This window comes from Brassica napus, chromosome C8 (genome assembly GCF_020379485.1).
Source record: "Brassica napus cultivar Da-Ae chromosome C8, Da-Ae, whole genome shotgun sequence".
Lineage (NCBI taxonomy): Eukaryota > Viridiplantae > Streptophyta > Magnoliopsida > Brassicales > Brassicaceae > Brassica > Brassica napus.
Genome location: NC_063451.1, coordinates 13,538,711 through 13,559,362, shown reverse-complemented (window position 1 = coordinate 13,559,362; position 20,652 = coordinate 13,538,711). Strand labels below are relative to the sequence as shown.

Sequence of the window (20,652 nt, the reverse complement as noted above, 5' to 3'; positions counted from 1 at the left end):
TGCAGAGGATGTACCCGAACTAGGTGTTCCCGAACGTGCAAGACCCGTAGTTTTTTTTTTTCAAAAACTCGGAATGTTTTATTTTTATTTGTACAACTTTGAATATTATCTAATATGTTTTCAATTTTAATTTTAATTTTATATTTTCGAATTTAAATTTCAAAAAATTTATTTTTTTTAAAGAAAGTAATTTTTTTGGAAATTCCGAGGAAATGAACCCTCGGAAATTTCCGAGGAACATTTCCTCAGAATATACTGAGGGACTTCTTCCTCGGAATATACCGAGGGACTCATTCCTCAGAATTTTCCGAGGGCTCCGTTCCTCGGAAATTTCCGATGAAAATTCCGAGGAACATTTCATCGGAACTTCCGAGGATTGGACCATCGGAAAGTCCATCGAAATATCCCGAGGAAGTTCTCCCTCTGTATATTCCGAGGAGCTTTCCGACGAACTGGTGGTCCTCGGAGTTTCCTCGGAAATTCGTTTCCTCGGAATTCCGTCGGAAATTTCCGAGGGATTTCCGAGGAAAAATAAATTTCCGAGGAGTTATTTCCGAGGACTTGTTTCGTCGGTATGTCGTCGGAATAACGTTATTCCGACGACATACCAACGATTTTTTCCCTCGGTATGTCGCTGTTTTCTTGTAGTGCAGGATGAACAAGAGACTTAATGCATTTACAGCATCAGAAAGTGCATTAAGCCTCTCTTGCAAAACTAGGGACATGTGTTTATAATCCGTGGATGCTGCCTCGATTCTCAGACTTGCACCATTCGCCAATTGTGTCGTCTCATCTAGCAGGGGCGGTCGTACACGGTTGACTACGGGGGCACGTGCCCCCTACTACTTTTGAAAAAAAAAAAATTATGGTGATGATTGTTTTTTTGGCTTCTAGTTTTTGGATTTTGGTTTTTGGTTTTTAGTTTTTGGTTTTTGGATTTTAAATTTTGGTTTTTGGTTTTTGATTTTGCAGTAGATTTTAGTTTTTTGAAAAACATGATTGGTGATTTTAGATTTTAGTTTTTAGTTTTTGGCTTTTGTTTACAAAATAATGAAATGAAAATATTATCAATAGTAAAATATTTATTCTGGAAATAAAAAATATAATATCATTACCAAAACACACATAAGCTTATTTTTTTTAAAAAAAAACAGCAAAAATAAATATAATTTTATGTTTAAACATAAACTTAAAATTTTAATTCTGTGTTTAAACATAAGTTATATATACTTTGCTTTGTAATTTTACTATATTTATACATAATCTAGCTAAAATTATTAAAAGGTACATTAATACAACTAAATTTATACATAATTTTTTTGTATTGGCTAAATTTTAAAAAATAATTTTCTTTTTTTAATTAATTAGTTTTAATTTTTTTATTAAATTATTTTATAATTTAATAAATTAAATTAAAAAATGTGGCTATCGGTTCATTATTAGATAAAATATTATTCAACTGTAATAGCTTTAGTAAAATATTATTCAAGTGTAATAGCTTTGGTACTATATTATCACTAATGTATTTTTATTTAATTATACTATATTAATGCTCAAATATAGAAATAATATTAAAAAAAAAACAAAAGGTCACGTACATTGTTTAAGGAAACAAAAAAAATGTGGTTTTTAGTTTTTGATAAGAAGTAGGTAGTTATTTCAAAATCTGGTTTCCCTAAATTTTAAGGAATTTATTTTTCAAAAATCTTGATTGGTAAAAAAATAGATTTTAGAAAATCAAAAACCAAAAACCATTTTAAAAACTGCAAACATCAACCTATATATATATAGCTTCTAGTCAACGGATCAAAGTCGAGACACAACTATCGTAAGCATATAGCCCATATAAAAGTACAAACAAGTTTAGTTTTAAAAGTCCAATCAAAAACTAAAAGAAATTAATAATGGAAGCTGAAATTTTCCAAATTAACACCCACGTCTTCTTTCTTTTAGGTTTTACTAATTAATTTTTCTCCTAAACCAAAAAAAAACTAAACGCCGCAGACATAGATTACGTCTAGCAAATTTTACAGAGAAGCTAAAACGTAAAACTACATAAAAATTTGAATGATTTATGTGATTTAAGAAATCGTGAGAACTTATAAACTTTAGTATTGACTATTGTGATAACTTTTCTTTCAGAGACAACTTCGACGGAAAAATAATTCAAGCCTAAAAGAAAATTTGCATCTACTTCTGAGAACTCTGAAGATGATTTGCCTTCTAAAAATAAAAGAGACTCTAAAGATGATTTGGAGAATTTACCTATTGATCCTGGAGATAGAAAAAGGATAACTGAGTATCTTCCAAATCAAAGAGACGAGGTAAAACGCAAATATCTTATGAGAGGTCCTTGTCAACCACGTGGTCATGAATTTCCTAAAACATTGTTTCAAGGTAAACTGAGACGATTCAATCTCTCTTGGTTTGATCTCTATGGCGATTAGTTAGAATATAGTGTGAAAAAGGATAAAGCGTTTTGTTTGTTCTGCTACTTGTTTAGAGATTACAGTGAAAACAAATGTGGAAGTGATGCATTTGTGACCAAAGGCTTTGATGACTGGAACAAGACAGAGAGATTACGTGATCATGTAGGAGCAGTGAATAGTTTTCACAATAGTGCATTGAAAAGGGCTGATTATCTGATGAAACCAGGACAATCAATTGTTCATGCTTTTTATAAGCAGAATGATGCGGCTAAAAACGAATACAAGATCAGATTAAATGCTTCAATTGATGCTTGTAGGTATTTGTTAAGACAAGGACTCCAGTTTCGAGGTCATGATGAATCAATGGATTCAGTTAACAAGGGAAACATTTTGGAGCTTCTGAAATATACTGCACAGTAAAATGAGCTTGTAAGTAAAGTTGTGTTAGAGAATGCTCCCAAAAACAACCAGATGGTGTCCCACAAAATTCAGACAGATATAGTTCATTGCTTTGCGGAAGAAGTTATTGAATCTATTATTAAAGAAGTTGGTCATGGTGTATTTTGCTTGTTGGTGGATGAATCTGCAGATGTTTCTGATAAAGAGCAAATGGCGATAGTTTTTCGCTTTGTTGATACACAAGGGATAGTTAAAGAAAGGTTTCTTGGTCTGACTCATGTGAAAGAAACATCTTCTTTATCTCTGAAGAGTGTTGTTGATTTCTTGTTTGCTAAACATGGATTGAGTATGAAGAAGTTAAGAGGACAAGGTTATGATGGAGCGAGTAATATGAAGGGTGAATTCAATGGGTTGAGAGCTCTAATTCTGAGAGAATGCAGTTCTGCATATTATGTCCATTGTTTTGCTCATCAGCTTCAGTTAGTTGTCGTTGCAGTTGCTCAGAAGCATTTTGATGTTGGAGATTTTTTTTTTGATAAGATTGCTGTCTTGTTAAATGTGGTTGGAGCTTCTTGTAAGAAGAAATATATGGTTCGAGAAGACCACCGGAAAAAAGTGAGAAAAAAACTAAGAAAGGGGAAATTAAGACTGGAAAAGGATTAAACCAAGAGATTTCATTTCAAAGACCCGGTAAAACTCGTTGGGGTTCTCATTATAAAACATTGCTGCGGTTGGTTGATTTGTTTGCTTCTATCATCAAAGTGCTTGAGTATGTTGAAATCGATGGAAGTGATGGTATCAAAAGACGCCAAGCTAATGGTCTTCTCAAATACTTCCACACCTTTGATTTTGTGTTCTATTTACAATTGATTGTTCTTCTTCTTGGGATCACAAATAACTTGTCAAAGGATCTTCAAAGGAAAGATCAAGACATTCTGAATGCCATGTCACTTGTGAAGTCCACCAAGCAACAATTGTACAAGATCAGAGATGATGGATGAAAATCTTTGATCAATAAAGTTTTTACCTTTTGTGAGAACTACAAGATTGAGTTCCTGGTTATGGATGATGAATTTGATTCAAAGAATTCAAGGAAAAGAAGCAATATAACCAATTTGCATCATTACAAGGTGGAGTGTTTTTACAATGTATTGGATATGAATTTAATGACCGTTTTGATGAGGTAAACACATAATTACTTGGCTGCATCGCTTCCTTGAGCCCCACTAATTCATTTCAGGAGTTTGATCAGTTAAAAGTAATGATATTGTCTCAGTTCTATCCTGAGGATTTTGGTCATATCAAGCGGATAACTCTTGAGCATCAACTAGGTCTTTATATTGACAATATTCGAATATTCGGGAAGATGAAAGATTTTCTAATTTGAAGGATCTTGGAGATCTTGCATACATGATGGTGAAGACAAAAAAACATCTTTCACATCCTCAGGTTTATCGGCTTTTGAAACTAGTTTTGACTTTACATGTTGCCACTGCTACAATTGAAAGATGTTTTTCAGCGATGAAGATTGTAAAGACTAGCTTGCGGAACTGGATAAGTGATCAGTTTTTAAATGATTGTGTTATTTGTTTTGTTGAAAAAGAATTGTTTGAGAAAGTAACAAATGAAGTAGTAGTGAAAAGATTTCAAACTATGGAATCTCGTAGGATAAATTTGTAAGGTATTTTTTTGGTTATGAATTTTTTTTTTTTAAATGAGTTAGTTATTAAAGAATTTGGTGCCCCCCATTAATACTAGTTCTAGATCCGCCACTGTCATCTAGTAAGCATAAAGAAGCTTGTATGGATTTGGCTTAATCATTATCTCAGAACGCCCGGCCTACAGATCGCAGAAAGAATGAATGAAATATAGGATAAAACAAACCAACTCTGCTTGCCATAGAGTACCTTCCAGAAAAGCTATCTTCTCTGTTAAGCCAATGAAAGGCAGATGTCCATCACTGAGGATCTGAAATTAAAAAAAAGGATCATTTTTAGTCCCAGAAAACTATATGCACCAAGCCGGAATTGCACACGAATACACTGTTTATAAAAATTAGAATGATGGCTGTGAAATGTTCTCGTGATCCCAGACATTGTAGAGAAAAAGGTTTCATGGGGTCTAGCACAGTAAGCATCATTCAATAGATACAGATCTAAGGTGAACTTGAAAACATTTGCCCACAGTCGTCCTCTACAATAGGTGGCTGTTACATGTAGATGGACATTCTCACTACTTTCCATGAAATACTTGCTGAAGTCTCACTACTTTCCATGAAATACTTGCTCAAGGGCTGCATAGGCAAACTGACAAACTCCTTCACTTATGTTATACCGTTCAAATATTTGCATAGCCCATTCAAGTAACAAAGTTTCCATGTCGTGCAAAACTTTTCACCATCTGAAATACTGGCTCCTGCAACAAAATGGATGGTAAAAAAGGGGTCATGAATCAGCTAGTTTTCGAAAGAATAGAACCAGCAAAGAACTAGAGCAAGAACAAATTTCTTTAAGGAGCTCACCAATTGTGGAATGCGAAAATCCTGCTTCTTTAGCCAAGCTCTGCAAAACCTTCCAAGATCCTTCACCTGAGGAAGCTCTACATTAGGAACCATGAGATGTATATTAGAAAATATCAAGACAAATGTTCTTGAAGTGATAATATTAGAAAATAAATGAACCAGAGACATTGAACAACAAAGGAAAAATAACTGGGAGCTATTTTCTATGAGGTTAGAGTAAACCCATAAAATATGGATTGCACAATCTATATTCTAAAATGACCGGGCTATAAATTTATCTGTGAACAGATCCAAATGATAAGCAACTGAAGAAGCAGCGGATGACACCACTAATTTTCCTCTCTTTTAATATCCCACATGCTCCACGTTGTACTTGGTCAAGGAGGCGACAACCACGGAGATGTTGAAGAAAACACCAATCTCCACTAGTATTTTGGGCATGTCCAAATGTTTTCTTCCCACGTAAACTTGCCTCCACAACCACAAGGATTCGCTTGAAATGGTAATTAAGAATATAAAAACAAAACAGAAGAATCAGCTAAAAAATTTAACTAGCAGTTAGCTAAACATAACATTTTGTTCGAGAAGGTTCATTGAAAAAGCAGAAACAGTTTATTTTACCTCTAACAGTCAAATCTCTTAGAAACACAAAGAGTTATAAAAACAACTTTTCTTATTAGCTTTAGAAACTACTCAAAACTAAAACTCTCAATATGTTTCTCTCAGATCATATGGAACACCTCTCCATTAGACCTATATTTATATGAAAGACAATTCCCTTTAATATGTAGGATATGGAAAACACAAACCTAACCTAAATAGAAACTTCCTTTTCTTATTTCTAGGTTTTCTTATTGTGTTTATCTTAACATATTAAACATCTAATAATATGTTAAATTTCCACAAGCTTGGAATTATCCAACAAACAGCATCAGCCTGTCCATTCCTAATCAGCCTAAGAGTAAGCTCAGTTGATGAAGTTTTGTACCAAACTTGTAATGATTTGTGAACTCGGGAGATATCTCAAGTTAACTCGGCTGGTCACAATACAACTTCGCTCACTAAAAAGAAGAATGTACGCCAGTGAGAAACCACATTTCCCAAGCACTGTTCCATGATCTTTAGTCAAAGTTGCTATCTGCAATGACAAAGCGATTGTTTCCATTTAGAAATATTGGATGTGACTGTGAGGTATGAGCTTTGAGGAATATTTACCCAAGGATTTATGATTTAAAATTAATAAACCAACGGGTTTATGATTTAAAATTAATAAACCAATCTATGAGATACATATTTCATGGGATTCTAATGAATTTTCAAACAAAGATAAATTATTGTTTATAAATCTTATCTCATTTTTTATTTTCGCCTATATTTGTGAACTTTTGATTTGTGCCCTTTAAATCAACACACATGCGTACCTTTAAAAATTCTGAATATTTAATTCCTGACTAAATATTAGACTCTCATATAATGAGACAATTAGATTTTAATAGTTACTGCGAAGCAAAAAAACTGTGGGATAAATAAGGAAATGATCTTAGGGAATCGAAAGAGGTTCATGTCGTCTTGAAGTAAGGAATAAGGTTTTATGATACGTTTGTAATGGTTTGATGACGACTAAATAAGTGGATAGGAAGAGATGACAATAGTACATATTTGATGAATAACATCAAGACGAAGACCATGATTCGGCATGTTAGTGATTCACTGATATTGTGGGCCATGAGTGAGCTAGAGAGAGATACCAAAGAAACTGATATTGTGGGCCATGAGTGAGCTAGAGAGAGATACCAAAGAAACAAATGGAAAAATTACATGACAACAAATATTTAGACGGTTAACTCTCTTTTGTGTTTTCAAAGATGAGAAAAGATGGTGAAGTGTAAAAATGCGGAGGATTTGAGTATCTACTAGCTGTAATTTTCCTGATGATGTAGATAATTTTTAGACCAAAAAAATCTTAATGATTTAATTTAGTCAGTTTCTGATATATGTCCTCTTAAAGACAAAATGGAACGATGACAAAGTAGTTAAACTTTGAAAATTGAATGAGTTATTGTATGCATAATATATAACCTCTGTATATTTTAAATATAAATACAATCTTTTTTCAATATAATTTTTTTCTATACGAGTTCGGAAAGCATTTGATATAAATATTTTGACTCATATTAGTTAATGAAATGGATCACATATAAAGCAAAAAGCACAAAAGGTTTGTAAAGAGGTCATAGATTTTCACAAAATAATTAATATATAACGCCCATATATGCACACACTGTTAATGTAAGAGCATGGACTCAAACTGCTAAACCATACAACCACAAACTAGTCAATGTTTAACAGTACAACCACAAATCAATTACTGTTCACCAATACAACTACAACGTATTTTATTTGCTGATGAGTCACTATTATATTGGTCGTTGTTAAATACACAAATAACAAATCATTTTATGAACATTCTATCATTACTGAATAATAGTCTAAATCCTCCTCCATGCATTCTATCAGTGCAAAATAAGTTGTATTTTACTAAAAATAATTTATTACTAAATGAAAGGAGATGTGATGATCTAGTAGTCAACTTGCATAAGCAGTTGTCATGCAAGAATAACATTGGCCAACTACGATGTTCTGAGTTCATGGAACATCATAACATACAATTAAAAACTTGTGTCCATACTTGCCAAAATAGGCAAATCCAAAACATTATTTATTCTAGAGAACCTCTATAAATGTTTTTAATTATTTAATAAACATAAAAAACGATAGCTTGTAACTCAAAATTTAATCTAGAGAACCTCAATAAATTGAATGAATTGTTGTGTGCATAATATATAATCTGTAAATTTTAGATAAAAATGCCATCTTTTTTTCCAAAACATTCTTTTTTTATAAGAGGTCGTTAAAATTTGATATAAATATTGCGACTCATATTGGTTAATGAAATGGATAACATAGAAATAAAAAGTCACGACATAGAAGTTTTGTAAAGAGGTCATAGATTTTCATAAAATAAGCTATATATATATGCCACATATAAATAAGATGCATGTATGCATACATGGTTAATGTTAGAGCATGGACTCAAACTCTTAAACCATACAACCACAAACTAGTCAATATCCAACAGTACAACCACAAATAAGTTTCTATTCAACAATACAACCACAAAGCACTTTGTTTGATGATGAGTCACTGTTATATTGGTCTGTTTTCAATACACAAACAAGAAATAAATTATTTTACGAACATTCTATCATTACAAACTAAGAGTCTAAATCCCCCTTCCATTGCATTCTTTCATTGTAAAATAATTTGTAATTTACCAAAAATAGCACTGGTCCACTACGATCTCCTGAGTTCATGGAACATCATATCATAAAATTAAAAACTTGTGTCAATACTTGCAGAAATAGGTAAATCCAAAACATAATTTAATCTAGAGAACCTCTATAAAACACTTTTAAATTATTTAATAAACATATACAAAATGATATCTTGTAAATCAAAATATTATTGATAAGTTTTTATATTGGCTTTGTATTAATTATATAATTCATGATACATATTACCAATTTTTTTTTTGGAATCTCATACCACCAATCCTATAACTAAATATATAAAGACAACAAAAGTAATTAACATTGGTCAACTACAATCTCCTAAGTGTTTTATTTTTGGTAAATGTCCAAATGAAACCATTCGGGTCCCCAAAATATATATAGGTAAAAGAAAATATATGGAAGGATGGTACATTGTTTTTAGATATTTAATATTCATGAAAAGAGTGTTTTGACTAATTTACATATTTGACTGGTAAACTGGCAGTCACTTTAACATATATAGAAACTTTTTAGTCATTATTGTAAAGTTAGGTTCAAAAAATTACCATGACAAACTGGTAACTTAATTGGTGAAAACTGTAATAGCATATCTATAATTTTAATTCAATGAGAATATCTCAAACTCAAAATATATTGTTATTTCTCTATAATTTAAATATCAACTGATATATGATTTAAGATTAATAAATAAATCCATGAGAGAATTATTTCATAGGATTTCAATGAATTAAAATATTATCATATATAAATTTTATCGCATTTTTATTTTGGTTTATATTTTTGAACTTTTGAGTGGTGCCAATAACATCAACACACATACACATAATTTTAAAAATCATGAATATGTAATTCCAGATTAAACTTAAAATTACAAACAATGAGACGATAAAATTTAAATATTCACTGAGGAGCAAGAAAACTGTGGGATAAATAAAGAAAAATATCTTAGGGAATCAAAAGAGGTTCATGCTTTCATAAATTAAGGAACAAGGTTTTATGACAGAGTTGTAATGGTTTGTTGAAGACTGAGAAGTGAATAGGAAGAGATGACAATAGTACATCTTTGATGAGTAACAACAAGACGAAGACGATGAGACGATGAGACGATGGGTTAGTGATAGGGTCATTGATATTGTGGGCCAGGAGATGAGCTAGTGAGAGATACCAACCAAAACAAATGGAAACCTTCTATGACGAAAGAAGATTTATGCGTCTAAATCATTTTTGGTGTTTTCAAATAGGAAACGAGTTTGCGAAGTGTTAAAATGTGGAGGTTTTTAAGTATCTAATAGCTGAAATTTTCTGTTGATATTGAAAATTTCATAGACCAGAAAACTAATCCTTTTTTTATCTTAGAGATTTAATTTAGTTGGTTTCATATATATGGAATCTTAAATTTTCTCTTCCTTATCTTTTTTTCTTTATTTGGTAATTAACCCCCAACCTTTCCTAGGTAATTTTGAACACCGCAACCTTTTTAATCTGCTTTTTACATCAATCATTGAGTATAATTATTTCTATATCCCAAAAAGAATATATCTAAAGTGATTAGGTGAAGACTAGGGCTGGGTAACCGGTGTACTATTCAGGTGTCGGGTCCATCCTAATCGGGTTCGGGTTTTCTTCGTTAACAAAAACAAGCCCCATTCAGGTAAAACTGAAGATCGGTTCGGTATCGGTTTGGGGACTATATGGTTCGGGTCGGGGTTGGTAGACTGGCGTGGAACCGGTATAACCCGGAATAATTTTGGGGTCGGGTTTTGGTATGTATTTCGGTTCTTAAAAGTACTAATTGTAGAAAATGTAAACATAACAGAACAAAATAATTTCGTCACTTGTACTGCAAGTAAGTAAAAAACACAGAAATAAAGCATTGAAAATTCTCATAACCCCTAAGGCAACACTGATATAAAACCAAAGCACCTTTATTATTGATAGTAGAGTCACAAACTTAACAACTCAGAGAATGCAATTGCAAACAAAGCCATAATGAAATGCTTAAAACCAAAATGAGAAAGAGAATGCAAACTTCAAAGAAATAAAAACCAAATGCAGAAAACTTCAAGCTCCATGCTTCTACCTTCACCCGCCTTCTTCCACTTCATGCTTCGACCTTGAAGCTTCAATCATCAAGTGTTTGTGCTTGAAACTCTGCAACATAAAAACAAAGCATAAGAAAGGAGCTTAGCATAAACAAATACATTACATAAGACAGTATAAAGAAACTAAGTGAAGAGATAGACAGAGCTTTCTGAAGTCGATCACGCAACTCCACATCAGCAAGTATTTGCTAGTGACTTGTTCACTCACCTTGATGTCAGCATGCATCCATTTCTCAGTACACATGAGAAATTCTATCATGTAATGAGTTAAGCAACTCCGATATGGCTCCAACATCCTCCCACTTGTGCTAAAAGCACTTTCGGATGCCATTGATGAAACTTGCATGGCGAGTAGATCTCTTGCCATTTCAGCAAGCACAGGATACTTCATCTTGTGAACCTTCCACCAAGCGAGAATGTCAAACTCCACACCAAGCAAGAGCTTAGGAGTTTCAACTGCCTCCTTCAAGTGCACTTCAAGTCCGTCCCTTGTATCCTCTCCCTTTTCAGCAACCATCTCCTTGTACACACAATCCATCCGCTCATAACCGAAATCTTCAACCACCAGCTCCATTCTATCTGTGCCTTGATCTTGCGACTCTGGAGGAGCCTGAGATGATGATGCGTGATTTGACTGAGAGGCTTCTCCAGTAGACCCTCTGAATCTTGTGTTGTACTCCTTGAACATAGTCCTGAGATCCAAAAACATAAATAAAATATTTATACAAGTTTTGGAGGCATTGTTATTGAGATTCACAAGATTAAAATACATGATTATAAAACATATACCTGAGAAGATCACCAACAGATTCCAGCATTGCTTTAGACTCTAAGCTCTCCTTCTCATAGAGCTTCTCAAAGCACAGCTTTGCAAATTGCATCTTATTCCTTGGATCGAAAACCATGGCCAAGATCAGCATCCTGTTGACACTCTTGATACCATCCCAGTACTTGAGAAACTTTTGCAACATCTCTGACGCTTTCACCTTCAACTCAGGATCGAAGCTGTTGGCCAGTGCAGTGAGGTTTCTTTCTATGGTCACTATCTCACCGTAGCACTTGTAAGAATTCACCGACGTAGAGGCAGAAACAACCAGAGTGCTGTTGGAAAAGATTATCAGAAACCTCTTGAGCTTCTCAACAGCACTCCAGTCTCTCAAAGAAGGTGGTCCACACCTCTTAACCCCATTTTCCATCTCCAAAAAATAATCATTATACAACCTATCTTCTGCCTCCATCCTATCAAATGCAGTTCTAAACTGAAGAGCCCTAGACAGCATTAGGAAGGTTGAATTCCATCTAGTCTTAATATCCATAGGTAAGGTACCTCGACTCATTCTCCCAGTTGTGACTCTAAGATCAAATGCATTAAGCCTAGGTGTTGAAGAGCGAACATACTGAACAGCGTTCCTAATGGCTAACACATTTTCTCCTACCTCGGTCAAACCCTCCTTAGCAATTAAATTGATGATGTGAGCACAGCACCTCATGTGCAAGAAACTCCCATCTAGAACTAAAGACTCAGGGGAAACATCACTAAAATCCCTATGGAATCTCCTAATGGCAGAAGTATTAGCAGTTGCATTGTCTACTGTAATGCAAAATACCTTCTCAATGTCCCATTCAGCTAGACACTCCAAGAGCACAGTTGCGATGGTCTGACCCTTGTGGTCCATCACATACTTGAAACCTATGATAAGCTTCTTCAGCTGCCAAGTTGCGTCCACGAAGTGGGCAGTTATCACCATGTAACTTGCACCTTTTACAAATTAAACAAACAAAGTCAGAGTTTAGAAATTTTAAAAAAAAAACTTTATAAATATATCAGATGCATAGAAGTTCTAAGTGACATTCTTTGTTAGTAATTTTTTTTTAAAATGACTTTAGAAATTTTAAAAACTGACATTCTATGCTAGAACAAAGTATAGCATAAATAAAACAAAGAAAAAAAGCTGTAAAGAAGTTACCTGTGACCTGTGAAACCCAAATGTCAGTTGTAAGTGACACTCTTTGTTTGGTTGTGCGAAGCATGTTTTTCAAAGCTGCTTTCTTCCTCACATACATCTCAACGATGTCGCTGGTGGCAGTCCTACTCGAATGTGGCTTGTAGAGGTTTACCTTGCAAGTGTAAATAACAAACGCATTAGTAATTTTTCATGTAAAAAGAAGATAAAAAAACAGGTAAGTGTTTATTAAATAGATTATCTTTCTGCAGAAGTGTTTCCAAGCACTGCTTTCAATAAATGAAAGAGGCAGTTCTCCTAGCACAATCAACTCATTTGATGCCTCTCTGAAAACAGACTCTGCAACTTCTGATGACTTCAGATTGCCATCAGTGTTGATCTCCATCTGATTCATACCTTGACTGATTAACCAAGCTTGGTACTCTTTGCAGATGGACAGATGCTTCTGGAGGTTTGATGTTCCTGATTTGGTAGCGCATGAGAAGATCTTCTGACAATAGTGGCAGATGCATCTGTCACGACTTTCTTTGGTTCGGGTGAAATGCTTCCAGACACCAGACCTTGGCACAACGACTTTCATCACCTTCTTTGACTGAGAAGAGACACCAGAAGTTGCATCAACAGCAATGGCCTTCCCTCGGTTTTGAGTTCGTTGGCACTCTTCTCCTTCAACTTGAACGTCAACGTCCATGGTTTCTTCAACAGTGTGTGGGATTTTGGAGGATGAGGAAACCATCTGCAAGAGAATGAAAAAAAAATTATCATCAGTGACATCAAAAGAAACGATACAGTTATTAGTTTCTATCCAAAAACTCAGCTCATAGCTAAAGAACTAACATCAACATGTACAAAATTAGTTTGCAAAACATATATATCCGTAAAACAAAACAGCTCATTGCTAAATGTAGAAACATATATATCCGTAAAACAAAATTAGTTTACTCGTGAACCTTGATTAATACGAAACAAAACTGTAAGTTCATGAAAAAATAACCTATGATTACTCGCACAACAAACCCAAAACATAAGACTTCCTTACAACAAACATCAAGATGCACGATATGTTTTCATTTCACAAGTCAGCAAGTTCATGTAAAAGAACCTATGATTACTCGTGAATCGTGATGCTTGATTAATACGAAACAAAACAGAAGCTTTTCTATCTTAAAAAATTGAACCAAAACCCGAAAGCAAGAAAAAAAAAATTGAAACAAGCATCGAGTACTCTGTAAAAGGAGGAGTACCTTTGCTTGATTACTTGAGTTATGTGATGGAGAAGACGATGATGATAGCAGAAGTATTTATAGGATCTTAGACTTAGGGTCTCGATTTCAAATCGAGGAAGAGAATCGGATAGGAGGTGCGAAAACAGTTGGAGATATCCGATAATCGGACTTAGGAAATCATTTCGGTGAGGATATCAAGATTTAGGAAAGGTTTCATGGATTCTGTCCTTGAAGATCAAGAGAAAATCAACTCTCGATACGATTGGAAAAAAAGGGGATTAGGTTAATGAGGAGGGGGTTTCGGGTGTAACCATTCGGTCTCTCGGGTTTTATCCGATCCGACCCGACACCCGACAGTAGCAAATATTCAGGCCCATTCGGTTTTTTTTGACAGATCCGGTCCCGACCCATACCACCAGACCGGGTTCGGTTTGGGTAATCGGGTTCGGGCCTTTTGCCCAGGCCTAGTGAAGACTTAAGAGTCGAGTCCTGCTCTTGTTAACCAGGGTTAAATTGAATTGAACCGATGCAAAAAAAGTTTAAAAGAATATTTTCAAAACTTACTCTTGCACGGTTGCACCAAAGCTTTCTTTATAATGTTTATACAAATATAAATAAGATATTACTTTTGGTCACTGGATGAATAAAGGGGTTATAGATTTTTTTATCAAGTTTTTATAGTTTTATGTTTGTCAGATATATAAGAAATAGACTTTTAAAATCTATGTTAGGGTACTCTTGTGTCTGATCCATATCTTTTTATGGAACGAAACCATAATAGGTTTTACAAACTAGATTATTATTATTTTTTTGCAATGGTTGGGTATCTACCATTACCAAAGAATAAAGTTTATAAAGTGGCAGGGTAACAAATTCAAAAAGGGCCAATGCTAGCCATTACCATCACAACCTAGAACCAAACACAATCATGGGTTAGTTCTATGCAGGCCTTGACCTCCAAAATCTTAAAAATAAATATATACATACACTTCCAAGCTATGAAAATATTTTATCAAGCTTCTTACTAAATGTCCATGGCCAAAATCTCAGAGACATCCCAAAAAACAGCCCTCTTTATTATGCATCTTTAAAACCATGGGTGACGAAGTGCTTGCACTGTCCCTTTTTGTTTTTTTTTCATAAACGTTCGGTTTTTCTTAGGCCATGAATTTGTTTTTAACTAAGCCAAAACTAATTTTAATTAAGACAAAATGAAACGATGACAAAGTAGTTAAACTTTAAAATTTGAATGCATTATTGAGTGCATAATATATAATCTGTAAATTTTAAATATAAATGTCATATATTTTTCCAATAAACTCTTTTTTTATAAGAGTTCAGAAAACATTTGATATAAATATTTTGACTCATATTGGTCAATTTCATGGATAACATATAAAGAAAAATCAGGACTCAAAATTTTTGTAAAGAAGACATAGATTTCAACAAAATAAGCATGGTTAATGTAAATAAGATGCATATATGCATACATGGTTAATGTAAGAGCATGGACTCAAACTGTTAAACCATACAACCACAAACTAATCAATGTTCAACAAAACAACCACAAATTAGTTACTGTTCAACAATACAACAAAGCACTTCGTTTGCTGATGAGTCGCTGTTATATATTGGATGTATGCTCTGTTGGGAAAGAGATCAAACCAGAGATCACTTGTATTTTGCTTGCCCTTATTCATTCATGATCTGGAAAATCATTGCAGGGAGACTGCTTGGCCAAGCAATTTCACCGGACTGGGAAGAAATGGTTACATCTCTGGGGTCAACTAACAAGAGCAGACCAGACATTATACTACTGAGACTCAACCTTCAGTGTGCTCTCTATATGATCTGGTCTGAAAAGAATTCAAGAAGGCATGGCAAAGCATGGGTCACGGTTGAAGAACTGACTCGTAGTATTGGAAAAATGGTTCTAGTAGTGAACTTGCATAAGATGTTGGCATGCAAGAACAACACTGGTCAACTACGTTCGAACATGATAACATAAAATTAAAAACTTGTGTCAATACTTGCAGAAATTGACAAATCCAAAACATAATTTAATCTAGAGAACCTCTATAAAACACTTTTTAATTATTTAATAAATATATACAAAACGATATCTTTTAACTCAAAATATTATGGATAAGTTTCTATATTGGCTTTGTATTAATTATATAATTCATGATACATATTACCAATCTTTTATGGAATCTCATATCACCAATCCTATAAATAAATATTTAAAGACAACAGTATATTTTTTTGTTGTAACGAAACAATAGTAATTAAAATATGAAAACATTAAATCAAGTTTGTTCACATGGTTTAGCTCTACCATCATGATATACCATGGATTTTACCCATTTTTAGCCATGGTATATAGGTATTTTAGGAACTATTTATTATGTTTTGAAGTCTTTTTAGTATATTTATAAGTTTAAGAGTATTTTGGAGGAAAGTGGTGATTTTGCTCCATTTTGGAGATACAATGAGAAGAACCTGTCGATGACCATCGAATCAGTCCGAAGGTCGGCAGTTAGAGATAAACATAGATTGACGCACATCATGTGCCGTCGATCGACAGCGAAGCGCGCAAGACCCACCTAGGTTTCCAGTCGACTTAAATCCCAAGTCACAACACATTTACAGAATTACCCATGTCCGCTTTTAACCTAATATTTATGTGCTTTGCCATTGTTCTAGGCAACACACGCTTTCTTATTTTCTACTTTTCACAACAAACAATACTTGAGGTTTTTTAGTAGATTTGGAAAAAAGATCCAAGACTTCTTCAGTGATTAGTATTGGAACTCCAGTTTTTCTAATTCTATTCTATTTATGCATTTTATTCAGTTTATGCTAATGAATTGTGCTGCTATGTCTGAGTAATTCACCTGTTAGATTTAGGGTTCAAATAGGTTAAAAGAGATTAGCCAAAAATATAGAATTTCTAAGGTGATAAATATCCTTCAAAGATTTGTGGTTAATGCATGTGTTCTAGAGTAGCTAACTAGAACTTTGAATTTAGGATTGTGGACAACTACGACTGTAGGTTCTGCACCAGAACTAATTCCTTTGAGCTAGTATTTTTAGAAACAAGTGGAAGCTGATTTTGACAATAGTAGTGAACCTATCAATCAAGCGGAAGCTAACTTTTTACAAAACCTCAAACCAATCAACTGAACCACTACCTTGTTCGCCTTGCAATTTACTGTTTTCATTATTTACCTAGCTTAATCACAAATTGTTTAGATCAATTTTGTACCCTAACTTGTGGATTCGATCTCTAAGTACTACAATTGAACCTCTTATTTGAGAGAGTAAATAACTCCTTAGAGTAATTTTAGTGACATCACATCATCACAATGTTCACATCTCGAAAGATCAGAAGATGAACCACCACCATCTTTTCCCAACCAGTGTGAATCCTTACTGCATAAGCTAACAGAGAAATGTACAAATGCTTGGTGTCTCCGTTTCAACTCTTCTATCCTCAAGCCTTCCGCATGAATATTCCACCACCTTTTGTCTAACTTATTTTCAATTATGATTTCTTCAGTTTTTTTTTCCTTCTGGTTCTCCATCCCTAGCTCCTTAGCGAGATCATAATATTCTTCCATGGGGTCCTTGATCCTGACTGTTTAATTTCTGGTAGGTATTTTAGTTTTGTTTCGAAATGAAACTATCCGGGTTCCCAATATATATATATATATATAGGTAAAAAGAGATATATTAAAAGATGGTACATTGTTTTTAGACATTTAATGTTCTTGAAAAGAGTGTTTTGACTAATTTACATAGTTAACTGATAAATTGGCGGTCACTTTAATATATCTAGAAACTCTTTAGTCATTATTGTAAAATTAGAGTCAACAAATTACCATGGAAAATGGGTAACTTAATTGGTGAAAATTGTAAGAGAATATCAAAACGTACTCTTGCACAGTTGCACCAAAGCTAACTTTCTTTATAATGTTTATAAAAATATAAATAGGGTATTATATTTTAATCACTGGATGAATAAAGGAGTTAAAGATTTTTTATCAAGTTTGTATAGTTTTATGTTGGTCATATTTAACAGAATTAGACTTTTAAAATCCTTGTTAGGGTACTCTTGTGTCTGGTCCATATCCTTTTAAGGAACGTATCCATAATAAGTTTCTCTAAATTAGATTTTTTTTTGTAATAGTTGGGTATCTACCATTACAAAAAACGTAAATTTTATAAAGTGGCTGGGTGAAAAATTCAAAAAAGTGTCAACGTTAGCCATTACCATTAAAACCTTGAACCAAACACAAACATGGTTTGGTTCTAGACACATCCCAATAAAAGATTGGCCTTGACCTCCAAAATTTTAAATATATACATAGACATAAGCTCCCAAGCTATTAAAAATATTTTATCAAACTTCTTGCACTGTCCTTTTTTTTTAATTTTGTTATAGACGTTCGGTTTTGCTTAAGCAATGAATTAGTTTAGTTTAAGAAAAAATATATTTTAATTTAGACAAAATGAGATGATGACAAAGTAGTTAAAGTTTAGAAATTGAATGAATTGTTGTGTGCATAATAAATAATCTGTAAATTTTAGATAAAAATGCCATTTTTTTTTCCAATACATTCTTTTTTTATAAGAGGTCGTAAAAATTTGATATAAATATTTTGAATCATATTGGTTAATGAATTGGATAAGATAGAAATAAAAACTCACAACTTAGGAGTTTTGTAAAGAGGTCATAGAATTCTAAAAAATACCCAATATGTAATGCCACATATAAATAAGATGCATTATGCATAAATGGCTAATGTACGAGCAGGACTCAAACTTTTAAACTATACAACCACAGAGCACTTCCTTTGCTGATCAGTCGCTGTTATACTTGTCGTTGTTAAAAATACAAACAGCAAATAAATCATTTTACGAATATTATATCATTATAGAATAATAGTCTAAATCCCCCTTCCATTGCATTCTCTCATTGTTGTAATTTACCAAAATAATACATTACTAAATAAAAGGATATGTAATGCTCTACTAGTGAACTTGTATAAGCATTTGGCATGCAAGAAAAACATTGGTCAACTACGCTCTCCTGAGTTCATGGAACATCATAACATAAAATTAAAAACTTGTGTCCGTACTTGCAGAAAAAGGCAAATCCAAAATATAATTTAATTTAGAGAACCTTATAAAAAACTTAAATATTTAATAAATATATAAAATTTATATCTTGTAACACAAAATATTATGGATAAGTTTCAACATTGGCTTAATAGTTTACTTTAATTATATAATTCATGATACAAATTACCAATCTTTTTTTGGAATCTCATATCACCAATCCTATAACTAAATATATATAGACAACAACATTAATTAAAATATGAAAACATTAAATCAAGTTTATTCACATGGTTCAGTTTGCCATCATCACAATGTCCACGTCTCGGAGGGTCAGAAGATGAACCACCACCGTCTTTTCCCAACCAGTGTGAATCCTTACCGCATAAGCTAGAAGACAAATGTTCAAACGCTTGGTGCCTCTGCTTTAACTCCTCGATACTCAAGCCTTCCACAGGAATATTCCACCACTTTTTGTCTAACTTATTTTCAATTACAAATTCCTTCAGTTTGTTTTCCTTCTCATTCTCCATCTCTAGCTCCTTAGCGAGATCATAATTCTTTTCCACGGGGTCCTAGATCCTGAGTGTTTTATTTTTGGTAGGTGTCGAAATGAAACCATCCGGGTCCCCAATACATATATATATAGGTAAAAGGAGATATATGGAAGGATGGTACATTGTTTTTAGACATTTAATATTCATGAAAAGAGTATTTTGACTAATTTACATATTTGACTGGTAAACTGGCAGTCACTTTAATATATATAGAAACTCTTTAGTCATTATTGTAAAGTTAGAGTCAATAAATTACCATGGAAAATTGGTAATTCAATTGGTGAAAATTGTAAGAGCATATTTACAATTTTAATACAATGAGAATTTGTCAAACTCAAAATATATATTGTTATTTCTATTTAATTTAAATATCAACTGATTTATGATTTAAAATTAATAAATAAATCTGTGAGAGAATTATTTCGTAGGATTTGAATGAATTAAAGATTATCATTTATAAATTTCATCGCATTTTTTATTTTCGTTTATATTTTTGAACTTTTGAGTGGTGCCAATCAAATCAACACACATACACAGAATTTTAAAAATCATGAATATGTAATTCCAGATTAAACATAAAATCACATACAGTGAGACGATAAAATTTAAATACTCACTAAGAAGCAAGAAAACTGTGGGACAAATAAAGAAAAAAAATCTGAGGGAATCAAAAGAGGTTCATGCATTCTTAAATTAAGGAACAAGGTTTTATGACAGAGAAGTACTGGTTTGTTGAAGATTGAGAAGTGAATAGGAAGAGATGACAATAGTACATCTTTGATAAGTAAGAACAATATGAAGACGATGAGTCGACGGGTTAGTGATAGGGTCATTGATATTGTGGTCCAGGAGATGAGCTAGTGAGAGATACCAACCAAAACAAATAGAAAACGTCTATGACGAAAAAAATATTTATGCGTTTAAATCTTTTTTGGTGTTTCAAAGATGAGAAGAGTTTGCGAACTGTTAAAATGTGG

At 33.1% G+C, this 20,652-nt stretch overlaps 1 protein-coding gene and 1 long non-coding RNA gene across 2 annotated transcripts; both read right to left on the bottom strand.

Moving 5' to 3' along the window:
• Positions 1-1,167: 1,167 nt before the first annotated feature.
• Positions 1,168-10,126, bottom strand: LOC106408243. Its single transcript, XR_007327493.1, has 3 exons — positions 5,350-10,126; positions 4,736-5,243; positions 1,168-4,667 (listed from the first exon to the last, which is right to left on the bottom strand). It is a non-coding gene; the product is annotated as an uncharacterized LOC106408243 (long non-coding RNA).
• Positions 10,127-10,784: 658 nt separating this feature from the next.
• On the bottom strand, positions 10,785-19,651 carry LOC106408245 (zinc finger BED domain-containing protein RICESLEEPER 2-like). Its single transcript, XM_048766751.1, has 6 exons — positions 19,409-19,651; positions 13,073-13,504; positions 12,772-12,922; positions 11,594-12,563; positions 11,013-11,496; positions 10,785-10,853 (listed from the first exon to the last, which is right to left on the bottom strand). Exons 1-6 carry the CDS (start codon positions 19,649-19,651, stop codon positions 10,785-10,787), a joined length of 2,349 nt encoding a protein of 782 aa, XP_048622708.1.
• Positions 19,652-20,652: the final 1,001 nt, after the last annotated feature.

Coding starts and splice junctions, on each gene's coding strand:
- LOC106408245 (XM_048766751.1), bottom strand. CDS start 19,651: ATGGAGAATGAGAAGGAAAACAAACTGAAGGAATTTGTAATTGAAAAT. Junction 12,923..13,072: donor AGGCATCAAATGAGTTGATT/GTGCTAGGAGAA, acceptor TACACTTGCAAG/GTAAACCTCTACAAGCCACA. Junction 10,854..11,012: donor GGATGCATGCTGACATCAAG/GTGAGTGAACAA, acceptor TTTATGTTGCAG/AGTTTCAAGCACAAACACTT.